Below are 14,823 nucleotides of genomic sequence, written 5' to 3'. Positions count from 1 at the left end.
TGGTGGTCACCATCCATTGAAACCCACAACCCTCCAAAATTAGGAATCAAATAGCCATGCCCATAGATCTATTCATTAATCTTGATGCACCAATAGTATACAATTTATCAAAAATTAACATAACTCTCAATCTCTTGAAACACCAAACAAAGATCTTGCAAATCTTAATGGATAGACTTGGCAGTCACCATCCATTGAAACCTACAAACCTCCAAATCAGAAAAAATAACTTAAAATATATCATTATTCAGGCTAAATATGAGGGTACAAAAAGTTGTGGTAGCATATTTAAGGAGTTTTATGTAATAAAACTATATGACTGGGACCGTAATATAATTATTGGAGGACCATTACGTAATAAAACTTTAATACAAGGACAAAATAATTATCCAAGCAACTTTATGTAATAAAGCTTAATATATGGATTAAAATGAAATTTTTGAAGGACTTTTATGAAATAAAGTACTTCTACAAGGACTAAATTGAAATTTTTCCTTTTTATTTATTATTCAAATGAACTAATTGGGTTTGAATTTCGAGTCGAAATCCAAAATCCAAAACTCATTACTTCAATCTTAGATTGGGTGGAGAAGCACTTGAACCTGGCAGCCCTTCCTTGCCAGATCTTGGCCTGATGGCCGCTGGAGACATCTCTTCGGTAGATCGGCATCCTCTTTCCTTCCATCGGCCGCTAGTTTGATGGTGATTGAGAGGGGAACCATCTGTGATTCGAGATCTGACAATTCCTCTTTTTTTTTTTTTTTTTGATTTGAACGACGAGGTGGCCGCCAAAGCTCTCAATCCGGCTTGCAGGTGGCCCTTCTATCTCAATGCCGACGTTGTTGGCTATTGGTGTCAAGTTCACGTTGGTTTGCTCTCTTTTGAATCCAGATGGAAAGAGGCATCCTCTAGGCATCCAGCGTAGCAGCTCGATGGGGCTCGCTATTAGGTTGTTCCTGGCGGCCGCCAAAGATCCATCCCACCACCATGATGGGAGAAGGAGAGCACAATGGCAGGTATCTTTTCCTTTTTTTTCCTCCTTTTTTTTAATTTTTTTTATTTTAATCTTCTACAAAATCCAACTCTAATTCCAGATATGAAATTTTTCATGGACATCATGTGGGAGACTAGAACACAAAAAATCAAAAAATAAACCAAAAAATCGAAACATACCTTGAGAGCCTTGAGCAACCATTGATGATCGTTATAGCAATATCTGGAAGAAGAAGAAAGTAGAAAAGTTAGTAGATCTTCCTCATCTTCCCCTCTTTGATGCCTATCTCCTCAATGGGATAGGTATCCTCTAGGAACGTAAAAACCTTAATATCCTAGGATTTCTCTACAGATAGATATATATAGAAGCAGGGTGGTGATCTAGCCTATTTAGTAATGCTAATAGGTCCATTCATTAGAAAACTTATTAACCAAATCAGGTCTACACTAATACTCACTACACTACATGACTAAAATAACATGGCTCAAAATAACCATATAATCACAAATTAATTATGGACTCCTTAAATATTATTCAGATGATAACTTAGCTTATATTACATAATAAATTAAAATAAAATCAGTCCATAATCCATGAAAGCTCACTCTATGAGAAATTCCAACACCATTGTTTAAAATCTAGTGGATAGCGGAAACATCGTAGCATACTGCAAAGCATGGTTGACTCTATGATTAGATTCAAATTTTGCATATAAGTAGTTTAATAAAGGCTTTTCAAGTGTAAACGTTTGCAATTAGCAACACCAGCAGCCAAGTTGACTTCCATGGGTCAACTTCCTAAATGATCATAGGGTTAACAACTCCATTTCAACCTTAACAAGAACGACGCCACTGTACATGGTTTTACACCTTCAACACTGTCATGCCATCGTAAATCAAATCACTGCGTTACAGATAGTGTGGAATGCCGTTGCAACTTGTTAAGTTGGTAACTATATACGCAACCGTAGGTAAAATGAGTTGGTATTATGGATCAAATATATTGTATTGCCCTCAAGGTGCTATAAATATGGCATTGGAGAGGTCTACCCTACGTCCAATCCAGCCAGATATACCCCCGGGAGAAAGTAGAGCATAGAGAGAACCATGGCCTGGTCTGCAGAGAATGCCACCAAGGCCTACCTCCGAGCATTGAAATCGGTAAGCAAAGCAGCCACCACCTCCCTCGCCAATCTATCCTTCTATGTGCTAATGAAGTGGGCGCCTTGCCTTCTCTTTCTGCAGGGAAACAAGGCCATGGAGCCCAACATGGTTGAGTTCGTGTCGGCGCTGGCTGCCGGGAGCGGCGCCCGCCTCATGGTGGAGGCCTGCAGCGATGCCGCCGGGCCAACCACCCTGGCACTGATCGCTGCTGCCCACCAGACAGGCGGCCGCGTTGTGTGCATTGTCGCCGGGCCTGATGAGCTGCATTCCTCCATCGAAGCCCTCGGGCCGGAGGCCGACCGGGTGGAGCTCGTCGTGGGGGACGCAAGAACCCTATTACTAGGCGAGTATCGAGGGGCCGATTTCGTGATGGTGGACTGCGAATTGGGCGACCACGAGCGGGTGTTCACAGCGGCGCAGGCCGGCGCAAGGGAGGCCTGCGGGGGGCTCGTAGTGGGGTACAATGCATTCTGTGAGAGGTCGTGGCCGAGCGGTAGCGGCGGCGGCGGCGGAAGCGGGCTGAGGGTGGATCTGTTGCCCATCGGTGGAGGTTTGAGGGTGTGCCGGGTGCCGCCGGGTGCCAAGACGAGCCAATGGGTGGTTCGGGTCGACGAGTTCACCGGCGAGGAGCACGTCTTCAGGATAACATCTCCTCGGAGGAAACGGATTGAAGAAGCATAGTATAAGATGGCTTCTTTGGGCCATTTTGCTTCTTGATTCCTAGTTGACTAACTACTACAGAATGAAGTGAATAAAACAAGGATGAATGAAGAATGTATAGAGATCTGGGAGTTGAGATGGATAAGAAGCATGGAAGTGGTCGTAAATGTGAATATATTTTTCATCATTAATATAAGTTTTGTCATATCCTGTCTTCGATGTTTGGGTTAGTTTTGGTTATGTTCCAAAGAGTGGACAACACAGGCAGAGAGGCCGAGCTGGCCTGATGAGCATTCCAGGCTGTCCTGTCTGACAAGTGGCAAGGCTCCTTGGTTTTGAATCATATGACCCTCTTAGGTCAGGCCAGACCTTCCCATCTGCTACACGCATCAGAAGTTTAATTTCTTTCTGCATTCTTTTAAGTTTCTACGAAATTCTCTATAATTTCATTTTACCGTCAATATATGATCCCGTTTAATATACGAAATTCTTTCTGCATTCTTTTAAGTTTCTACGAAATTCTCTATAATTTCATTTTACATTTCTTAATATGGACAGAACTTCAGGAGATTCTCTCAGCATATAATTAAGGCTAGCTTTGAGCTTAAGCACTAATATTTTATACCATTGGGTGAAGACTTAGATTAATTAACAGCGTAGAAATGAAGTAGCGGCAACGTATTGCTGGACCTAATTAATCTATTTCAAACCCATCCCGGTATGGCCCACGCTAACACATCACCAAGCTTTGATTTTTTATATGTTAATCTTAGATAACAATGGCATGGGGTTCAAACTTGGATCAATTAATTAACACCATTGGGTTCTGTGTTTAGGATTTGAGCTTAAGCACAAATAATGCCTTTCGGCGAAAACTCGGATCAATTAATTGCAAAGAAAAGAACACAATATATATCATGAAAACTTTCAAATTTCCTAAATTTTAAATTATTACTTTGCATAAGAATTTTAAGTTAAAATTCTTATTATATAATGGTTAAATTTAAGGTTGACCCAATTTTCTTTTATTCCTTTTCCTTTTGGACAAGAGTTGAAATCTTCATTAGAGTAATTTTTAGCTAGAATGTGCTATTGGATACACCATTGGATGCATTTGACAAAAGAAACTTAGATGTTAAATTCCAAAAACTCTCGTTTTATCCTATAAGGAGAAGGGGATCCATCCAAAGACACCATAACTATGGATGCATGTGATGATGCAAATAATGTTTTCAGATGTCCTATAAGGCATGAAACCACCATCAAGCGGAAAATTAGTTTACTATGAATAATCCTTCTTCCACAAGGACGAGTTAGATTTTGGGACTCACTAATCCTGCTTAACTCCCTATTTTTAGGACCTATTTATATGTAAGGCTCCATTTGAGAGATGTTTTAGAGGACCAAAAAGTACTTTTTGGCCTCCAAAAGTACTTTTGGATGAAAAAGGATGTTTGGTAAAAATTTCAAAAAGCTGTTTTAGTTCTTCCAGAAAGCTAAAAACAACTTTTTGGGAGAAGCTCCACTTTGGAGCTTCTCGAAAAAGCTATTTTTAGCTTTGTCAGAAAACTATTTTTTTGACCAAAATATTCATAATAAAATATAAAAATTACATACTCTGTCCCTTTAAAAATATAAAAATCTGCTGGAGCCCTAACAAAAAAATCTAGCCATGGATCAGGCTCTCTTCCGTGCAAGAAAAGGTATTCTTGTTTCCTATTATAGTATTATACTATAAATATAATATAATATTATATTATATCATAATACATTAATATGTAATGTTAAATAATTTAATATTATGTTATGTTATTGAAAATTAATGTATACTAATAATTATAATATTTTGTACCTTTATTATTATATTATATTATAAATATAATATTATATTACATTATATCATAATACATTGATATGTTATGTTAAATAATTTAATATTATATTAAATTATTATGCTATAGTATACAATGTTATATTACTATATTATAATAATATTATACTATATCATATATTTATGTATTAATATATGTTATATTTTATTATGATCTGTTGTATAATACTATGCAATATCCTTTATGGTAATTTTGTCATACAAAAGTACTTTCTCAGTTTGTTTACCAAACACATATTAAAGTGCCACAACACTTTAGATATATAGTTACCAAATAGCAAACAACTTTTTAAAAAACCTCTACTTCAGAAAACTCTACTTCCAGCAGCTTTACTTCCAAAAGTTCTACTGCCAACAACTTCTCCAAATATCTAAATAGTTGAAAACAAAAAGAAGAGGAGCATAAGAGAAGAAATTCGTGTGATCTATGTTAGATGTATGCCCTAGAAGCCAATCTGGCGGACACATTATTAATTCTGGAACATAAATTTATACTTGACTTTATTATTGAATAATAAATGGGCATCTTTTCATTTATATTGTTTATGTGTCTATGAATCGTCCAAAGAAATTAATAAGATGATGATACATATTCTCAAGAGTTGAGAATTTGAGCCATGTATCATTGGTGATTAATTTCTAAATGCTCATGATCAATGGATCATTACGAGGACGGTGATCGATCCGATCAGTGCACAGATCGCTTTCCATATGGATGGACGAGACTCGAGTCCACAGTGTAGAGACACTGAAGTGATAGTGCAGGTGCTTGTTAGAGAACAAGGGTACTAAGCGTGACCAAGACAAGAAGTCACTTGGATGTCTATCCACTCGTCAGTGATTTGCTTGATGTTGCAGTAGTGTGACTGGTCCTTTGACCTGCGGTGCTTCAGCTACTCACAGTGAGGTTATTGTAGTTTGACTGCACATATATATGGTCTCTAATCATATGGATCCTTGTAGTGTAGATTGGCTGCAGTAGGTTCACTATAGGAGTAGGGTATGCACTTACATGAAATCTATCGACCTTGATAGAAGAGGAGTGATCCTATGTGATTTATTAGACTGAGTTATAAGACCTTGGCCAGGGCAGTAATATACAGTGGAGAAAAAGTTTTCTCCAGTATCGAACTCAAGTCGAATAAATCTAGACATATGACAGACGATGGGGTTTGACGAGTTATCCATGACCTCCGGTCTGTAGGGATCCACGATAGAAGGACTGTATCATATGATAACTACACCTAGAGGTTCATCATTCTATTTTGCTGGGTAGCCACTACATACTGCTAGGTGTCACTGGTGGATGGTGAGACTCACAGGGATCATTTTGATGGTCGATAATCCCTGGTGAGTTGAGTTGGAATTGTTTCAACCCATTGAAAGAAGTTTTCAATGATATTGTGATAGAGATCGCAATATATCTCACTACCAGTCAGAATAAAACCTATGGGATCACACACATTAGAGCTAATGACCAATCCGATGGTTGAATTGTGATTAAGAATCACATATGATCAATTAGATTGATAATTGGTTAACCCGCTAAGAGTTAGTGGTTAGACGAAGGAATAATTGCAATCGGATTGTAATTTAATTTAATTAATTAGATTTAATTAATTGGACTTGATCACAAGTCCTACTTGGAGTAGGATTCTTGGAGTTCTAATTGGATTAGATTTTCAAATTAAATTAGAATCCTACTTGGAGTAGGCTTTCTAAAGTCCTAATTGCCTTAGGGCTGAAATTTAATAAGTCCTAATTAGATTAGGATTTTCTTAAGTCCTAATTAATTATAATTTTAATCTAATTAATTAAATGACTCCTAATTGGATTAGGATTGAAGATTTCAATTGAGTCATGGTTCAATTAAATTCTAATTGGATTAGAATTTGGAGAAATTAAAATGGGTGTACATAATCCTATTTTGAATAGGATTGGACCCATCCTTTGGACCCAACCCTCCCTACTTGATTTGATCAACTAGGGGCTGACCATATGGGAGAAGAGGGAGGGGCCCACGCCTCTCCCTTGGCTAGTGGCGTGAAGGAAAAAGGAGGGCCCATGCCCCTCCTATTTGAATTCAAAATAGGGATAAAGATGAGCTCCTAAAATTTAGGAGCTCATCCTTATCCACACACCATAAAAGAAGGGGATCAAGGGGCTGCGAATTTTTGAGTGAATTCCCTTCATTTTCAGCCGTGAAGACCTCTCCTCTCTTCCTCCTTTCATCCGCCATCAGCAAGAAGAAAAGAAGAGGAGGCTTTCATCTCCTCTTGGTCTTTCTTCCTTGGTTCTAGCGTATGGAAAAGAAAAGGCTGCGAAGGGCATTTTATTCTTCTTCCTAAATTCCTTCTTCATCTTTCTCTTCTCAAGGCAACAAGAGTTGATTCAAAGGAGAGGATCTCAGCCATCAATAGCCTTCTCTGCAAGGGAGCTAGCACCCCGAGGAGATCCAAAGGCTTCGATCGAATCATTACTTCGTGTGGATACCTGTAGAGGCCGGACGCGTGTGCGGCTTCCACTGAACCTTCATCAAATACCATGTAAATCAGATTTGCGGAGACCATCTACCTACACAAGGTGAAGATTTGATCTTCTTAATCATAATTTTAAAATAATTCAATAAGAATTTAATCCTAATCTATCTATAAATGGTTTTAAAATACGTTCATGCGATGAACGGGATATGCACATGTCCTTCCACTGCGCATCTGAAAATTTTTTAAATTTTCAGTGGCATGTGATAGATCCTAACAGTGGTATAAGAGCCATGGTTACGTAGATTAAGATTAGGATTAAATTTTTAAAGGCATTTTAGATCTAAAATTTAAGGTATTATACTTGCTGAAATTTATGTATGCAAAATTTTTAGCTTGCTGATTTTTCTGCATGCTGATTTTTGGATGCTTAGATTAATGATTCTAATGCTTTGATAATATGATTACAAATGTTTAGAATCAAATCTTGCATGATCAACAAGTCATGAGATCAAATAATCAATTAAATTACATATCTGAAAATAATTTTTATGCGTGAGATGCATATGGTGATGATCATGGATGGACCCTTTGAATGTGCTGAAATGTTCTGCGATGTTCTGTGATGCATGTAATTTTAATTTTCAGATGCCTGCGTGCATCTTAAATTCATGTATTAGAGACCTGCGTGTCTCATGAAAAAGGGTTGTAATTTTATTTTTATTTTTATTTAATTTTTAAAGCAATCTGGGATGTAATCTGCGATGTGTGTTACACGTTGATGGTTGATCGATATGTACATCAACAAGCTCAACATGTGCGGATCGAGATCAAGGGTTGATTGAAGATGGATCAAGGAGTTGATCACAATTAGATCTAGAGGATCAAGATCGAGTCAAGAGTTGAAGACGATGAAATCTATTGACGTGCATGTGCTTGTAAAATGACCCCATCCTGGATTCATGATCATCACCATTTAATTTTATTTTGATATGGATGTTTAATGCTTATGTCTATGCGGGTAGACTTATATTTGCATGAGATATGAATACGCGATCGAGTGAGACCTAAATATAAACTTTCCTAATCAGTCAAGAGTGAACCAACATGAGTTAGTCATATTAGATTAATTGATCTAATTGGTGTCTAGGCAAGTCTAAAAGGTGGTTACTTAATTAGGACCTTACTCTCCAAGTAAGGGAAGCCTCCCACCTGCTTACCTGGCCAATTGTTCAATTACCTCTTATGAAGAACTCAAGTTGCAAACACTAAGACATGATTATGCAATATTAAGTCCATAGGTCTTCCACCGTAGTACAGCTGCTAAGGTCTTTCCGGTGTTGATTTGTCTCGGCTGGACACAGTGGGCAAGTTGCATTGGGGGACTGGACCTCTCTATTAGACATGAGATGTTGCGTGGTAAAGATGGGGTTGGGCACCAATAACTGTTAGGTGAGAACCCAATGATGACTTTATTTCTACGGTTATACGGTGGGTCTGATTTAACTAAGTAATGGGGCCAATAACTGTTAGGTGAGGTCTTCATTACTTAGAGACCAAGTACCACTGCAATATGCTTGAGAAGCATTGTACAAGAGTTGTACACTCATCCATTTATATGTCACCAATAACTGTTAGGTGAGGCGGCATATAAATCGGTGAGACCGCAGTACCCACTAGAAATCCTAGTCGCGTAGGATTTTTGTTTCTTCATCAGGGGAGTATGAGGGATTCGAGAAAATAGTGGGAGCATATTTGTTTTAAAAGTCCCTAGAATAAATTAAGTTCAAGTACAAAGTCTAACTAGAATCTTTACTCTTTACAGATCACAATGTCAGCTTCAAACCCTTTAACCCGTATTCTTGAGACCAACTGACTGACCGGAACCAACTACAAAGACTGGCTTAGAAACCTCAAAATCGTTTTGAATTGTGAGAAACTAGGGTATGTACTCGAGAATGATATTCCCAAGTTACCAGCACATCCTACTGATGATCTGCGTGAGACGCATCAAAAGTGGATAGATGATGACATTAGGGTCAAGTGCTACATCATGGCATCCATGACTAATGAACTTCAATGCCAGCATGAGAATATGAAGACTGCTAGGCAAATACTAGCACACCTGCAAGAGTTGTATGGTGAGCAGAGTTGCACAGCTCGCTTTGAAGTGTCTAAGAGGCCTTTCAAGGCAAAGATGCGCGAGGGGCAGTCTGTCCATGATTACTGTCTGACTATGATCAAGGACTTAGAGGAGCTTGAGAAGCTTGGTATGACCATGCATAAGGAATTGCAGATTGATCTGATCCTGCAATCCCTTCCTGATTCATTTGGGCAGTTTATAGTAAACTACCACATGAATAAGATTGATTGCAATAAGACCGAACTGTTGAACATGTTGGTAACTGCTGAGGGGGCCTTGAAAGATTCAAGGGGCTCTGTTCTAGCTGCTAAGCTGACTTCTGGTTCTAAGAGAAAGTCTACTTGGAAGAAAAAAAAGCCTGCAAAGAAGCAGAAGAAAGACAAGAAGCCTAAGAAGGAAGTTTATAAGAAAAATGCTAATGACAAAGGAAAATGTTTCCACCGCAACGTCGACGGCCACTGGAAAAGAAACTGCCCTTCATACCTCGAGAGCCTGAAGAACAAAAAGGACACACCTTCAGAAGGTATTTTAGACTTGCTTGTAATTCAAACTAACCTTACGGTTTCTTCTACTTCTAGTTGGATTATAGATTTTGGTTCTATTGCTCATTTGTGCACTACCATGCAGGGTCTAAAGGAAAGTAGGAGGCTGGCGGAAGGTGCAGTAACCCTTCGGGTTGGCAACGGGGCAAGAGTTGCTGCTGTAGCTATGGGCACCTATCCTCTGCGACTACCGTCTGATTTTAGTTTATTACTTAGAGATTGTTATTATGTCCCTGTTGCTAGCAGAAATTTGATTTCTGTTTCGTATTTAGCATAGGATGGTCATGTTTTAACATTTGACAAAGACTGCTGTTCTATTTATTTCAGAAATAAATTAGTTGCACGTGGTTTCATGATTGACAGTCTCTATCACTTGCATGTTGATGTGTCTGTGAATGTGTCTGAGCAAGTAGTGAATGCCATAGGATCCAAAAGATCCAGAGATGAGATAAACTAGAAGTATTTGTGGCACCTCAGGCTTGGCCATATTGGAGAGGACAGAATGAACAAAATGGAGAAAGATGGGCTTCTCGGCTCATTGACTTCCGAGTCATATCCAGTTTGTGAGTCATGTCTTCAAGAAAAAATGGCTAGACTACCTTTTATAGGACATGGGGAGAGGACCACTGAAATACTTATCCTGGTTTACACTGATGTGTATGGCCCATTTGATGTGCTAGCCAGGGGTCATTATTCGTACTTCATTATCTTTACCGATGATTTTTCACGATATGGGTATGTGTATCTTATGAGACACAAATCTGAATCTTTTGAAAAGTTTAAAGAGTTTAGAAATAAAGTAGAAAAACAAACTGGAAAAATCCTTAAGGCTCTTCGATCAGATCGAGGAGGAGAATACCTTAGTGGAAAATTCCGAAACTATCTCAAAGAAAATGGCGTAGTCTCACAATGGACGCCTCCTGGTATACCTCAACTCAACGGGGTGTCAGAGAGGAGGAATTAGACTCTATTGGATATGGTCCGATCCATGATAAGCTTCACTGATTTACCTATATTTTTTTGGGGAGATGCCTTATTATCCGCAATTTATTTACTAAATAGAGTTCCCTCTAAATCCGTTCCTACCACACCGTGTGAGATATGGCATGGTAAGAAGCCGAGTCTTGGTCATCTCAAGATTTGGGGTGTCCTGCCCATGTCAAGCGACAACAGGCGGACAAGTTAGAGCCTAGGACCATAAGTGCTCGTTTCATAGGATATCCTAAAGAGTCATTAAGATGCAATTTTTACGTCTCAGAGGATCACAATGTGTTTGTGAGCCGACATGCCATCTTCTTAGAAAAACAGTTTATCCTTGATAGAGGCAGTGGGAGAAAAATTGAGCTTGAAGAAAAAGTCTCTAAAAAGCAACGAGTAATGGATCCTATAGAACCTATTCACATAGAGCCAGTACACGTAGTACCTCCTCCACCTCGTAGATCAAGTAGGGTCTCCCATCCTCCTGACAGATACTTAGGTATACTAGTAGAGGATATCGAGAAAATGTTCCTTATGGGAGATAGGGAACATGTACAGGATCCTAATACCTACAACGAGGCGATATCTGTTATCGATTTCGAGAAATGGCTGGAAGCCATGAAGTCAGAGATAGACTCCATGTACTCCAACCAAGTCTGGACCTTAGTAGATTCACTAGAAGGTATAGTACCTATTAGATGCAAATGGATCTACAAAAGGAAAATAGGCTTGGATGGAAAGGTAGAGACCTATAAGGCCAGGCTAGTGGCGAAAGGGTATAGTCAGCGCGAAGGCATTGACTATCAGGAGACCTTTTCACCTGTAGCCGTGCTGAAATCCATTCGAACATTGCTTGCTATTGCAACATTTTATGATTATGAAATCTGGCAGATGGATGTGAAAACTGCTTTTCTGAATGGATATCTTGATGAAGATATTTATATGGAGCAGCCTTTGGATTTCACCTCCAGTGATGGAGATCACAAGGTTTGCAAGCTGCAAAGGTCCATCTATGGACTAAAGCAAGCATCTTGGAGTTGGAACACTTGTTTCAATGATGCGATCAAATCGTTTGATTTCATCAAAAACGAAGAGGAACCGTGTGTTTACAAGAAGGTTAGTGGGAGTGCTATCTGTTAGATGTATGCCCTAGAAGCCAATCTGGCTAACACTTATTAATTCTAGGACATAATTTTGTACTTGACTATTTATTATTGAATAAATAAAAAGCATCCTTTTCATTCATATTGTTTATGTGTCTATGAATCGTCCAAAAATTAATAAGATGATGATGCATATTCTTAAAAGTTAAGATTTTGAGCCATGCATCATTGGTGATTAATTTCTGAATGCTTCTGATCAATAGATCATCACGAGGACGGTGATCGATCCGATCAATGCACACATTGCTTTCCTTATGGATAGACGAGACTCGAGTCCACAGTGTGGCGACACTGAAGTAATAGTGCAGGTACTTGTTAAGAACAAGGGTACTGAGCGTGACCAAGAGAATAAGTCACTTGGATGTCTATCCACTCGTCAGTGACTTGCTTGATGTTGCAGTAGTGTGACTGGTCCTTTGACCTGCGATGCTTCGGCTACTCACAGTGAGATTATTGTAGTTTGACTGCACGTATACATGGTCTCTAGACATACGGGTCCATGCAGTGTAAATTGGCTGCAATAGGTTCACTGTAGGAGTAGGGTATGCACCTATATGGAATCTATCGATCTTGGTAGATAAGGAGAGATCCTATGTGATTTATAAGACTGAGTTTGTAAGACCTCGGCCGGGGCAGTATGCATAGTGGAGAAAGAGTTTTCCACTCTCGAACTTAAGTCGAATAAATCTTGATATATGACAGACGATGGGGTTTGATGAGTTGTCCATGACCTCCATCCTGTAGGGATCCACGATAGTAGGACTGTATCACACGATAACTACACCTAGAGGTTCATCATTCTATTCTGCTGGGTAGCCACTACATGCTGCTAGGTGTCACTGGTGGATGGTGGGACTCACAGGGATTATCTCGATGATCGATAAATCCTAATGAGTAGAGTTGGAATCGTTCCGACCCATTAAAAGGAGTTTTTAATGATATTGTGATAGAGATCACAATATATCTCACTACCAGTCAGAATAGAACCTATGGGGTCACACACACTAGAGGCATTTACCAATCCGATGGTTGAATCGTGATAAGGAATCACAAGTAATCAATTCGATTGATAATCAGTTGAAGAAGGAATAATGGAATTAATTAATTGGACTTAAACACAAATCCTACTTCAAGTAGGATTCCTAGAGTCCTAATTGGATTAGGACTAGGAATTCTATTTGGAGTAGGACTGGGATTCCTACTTGGAGTAGGATTCCTACAATCCTAATTAGAATAGGAGTTTTGAATTAAATTTGGATTCCTACTTGGAGTAGGATTTCCAGAGTCCTAATCGGATTAGGACTTCGGATTGAAATTAGAGTCCTAATTGGAGTAGGACTAAAATTAAATAAGTCCTAATTGGATTAGGATTTATTAAGTCCTAATTAATTATTAATATAATGAATCAAGATGACTTCTAATTGAGTTAGGATTGAAGAGTTCAATTGAGTCATGGTTCATTCAAGTTCTAATTGGATTAGGACTTGCATAAAATCCAATTTGGTTAAACCTTAGACTAAGCCTAATTAGATTAGGACTTAGCCATAAGAAGACCACCTAATCCTCCTTAGAGGAGGACTAGGGTTAGCCTAGAGGGAGGGGCGCACGCCCCTCCTCTTTTTCTTTGTTTGGTGCGGCACAACAAGAGGGGCCGGCGCCCCTCTTGGAAATCAATCAAGGAGCTCCTACAAAGTAGGAGCTCCACATGCTATTTAAGAGGAGGCGTGGGGCTGCATTAGGGCATTCAAGCCCTCTTCCTTCTCCACCCGTGAGCCCCCTCTCCTCCTCTCGTTTCAGCCGCAAGCAAGGAAAAGCCAAGAGGAGTCTTGGCGGCATCCTCTTCCTCCCTTCCTTCTTCCAACGCAGGCAAGGGAAAAGGGCTGCATGGCTTGGTGATCTTCTTCCTTGGTTGCTCCTTCTTCTTCCTCCTCCCAAGTACAATCAAAGGTTGATCAAAAGGGAGGACATCAGCCATTAATGTTATCTCTGTAAGGGAGATAGCACCCCGGGGAGACAAAGAAGCTAGGATCGGTTTTTGCTTCGTGTGGATACCCGTAGAGGCCAGACACGTGAACGGCTTCAAGTGAACATTCATCCTAAACCATGAACTTTAGTTTGCGGTGATCATCTACCCGCACAAGGTGAAGATCTGATCTTCATAATTAGATTAAAAGTTTTTAATTCTAATCTATCTACGAACGATTTTTGAATAACGTTCATGTGATGAACGTTGATCCCGCTTGTGCCTCTTCCGCTGCCATTTGAATTTTTTTAATTTTCTGTGGCATGGGCGGGTTCCCAAAACTATCGTGTTTCTCGTACTGTACGTGGACGACATCCTACTGATTAGGAATGATGTTTCCATGCTAACTTCGGTCAAGGTCTGGTTATCAAAAGAGTTCTCCATGAAAGATCTTGGGGAAGCAGCCTACATTTTGGGGATTAAGGTCTATAGAGATAGATCTAAAAGGATGCTTGGCCTATCATAGAAAATGTACATTGAGGAGGTATTGAAGAGGTTTAGTATGAAAAACTCCAAGAGGGGTCTATTACCCCTTAGGGATGGGATTCATCTCTCCAAGAAGATGTGCCCCAACACATCTGAAGAGATTCAATGCATGAGCAAGATCCCTTATGCTTCGGCAATAGGGAGTCTCATGTATGCCATGCTGTGTATACGACCTGATATAGTCCTTGCTGTGAGTGTCACTAGAAGATAACAGTCGAATCCAGGCGAAGAGCACTGGACAGCTGTGAAAAATATTTTTAAGTACTTGAGAAGAACTAAAGATTTGTTCTTGGTGTTTGG

At 39.4% G+C, this 14,823-nt stretch overlaps 1 protein-coding gene across 1 annotated transcript; it reads left to right on the top strand.

The window, feature by feature from the left end:
• The first annotated feature begins 1,932 nt into the window (after window positions 1–1,932).
• On the top strand, window positions 1,933–3,022 carry LOC120110748 (DUF1442 family protein (DUF1442)). The gene is made up of 2 exons (XM_039126301.3): window positions 1,933–2,154; window positions 2,239–3,022. The coding sequence occupies exons 1-2, from the start codon at window positions 2,101–2,103 to the stop codon at window positions 2,836–2,838; spliced, it is 654 nt and encodes a 217-aa protein (XP_038982229.1). The 5' UTR covers window positions 1,933–2,100; the 3' UTR covers window positions 2,839–3,022.
• Window positions 3,023–14,823: the final 11,801 nt, after the last annotated feature.

The sequence above is a fragment of the Phoenix dactylifera genome, chromosome 6 (genome assembly GCF_051530095.1).
Source record: "Phoenix dactylifera cultivar Ajwa chromosome 6, Ajwa_hap1_PhDact_Kaust_v1.1, whole genome shotgun sequence".
Taxonomy (NCBI): domain Eukaryota; kingdom Viridiplantae; phylum Streptophyta; class Magnoliopsida; order Arecales; family Arecaceae; genus Phoenix; species Phoenix dactylifera.
Note: the sequence above shows the minus strand (reverse complement) of the source record. Positions and strands in the feature narration are given on the sequence as shown.

Excerpts from the sequence above, each read along its gene's own strand:
- LOC120110748 (XM_039126301.3), top strand. The coding sequence starts at position 2,101 with ATGGCCTGGTCTGCAGAGAATGCCACCAAGGCCTACCTCCGAGCATTG. Across the intron at positions 2,155-2,238 it reads ACCTCCGAGCATTGAAATCG|GGAAACAAGGCCATGGAGCC; the intron begins GTAAGCAAAGCA and ends CTCTTTCTGCAG.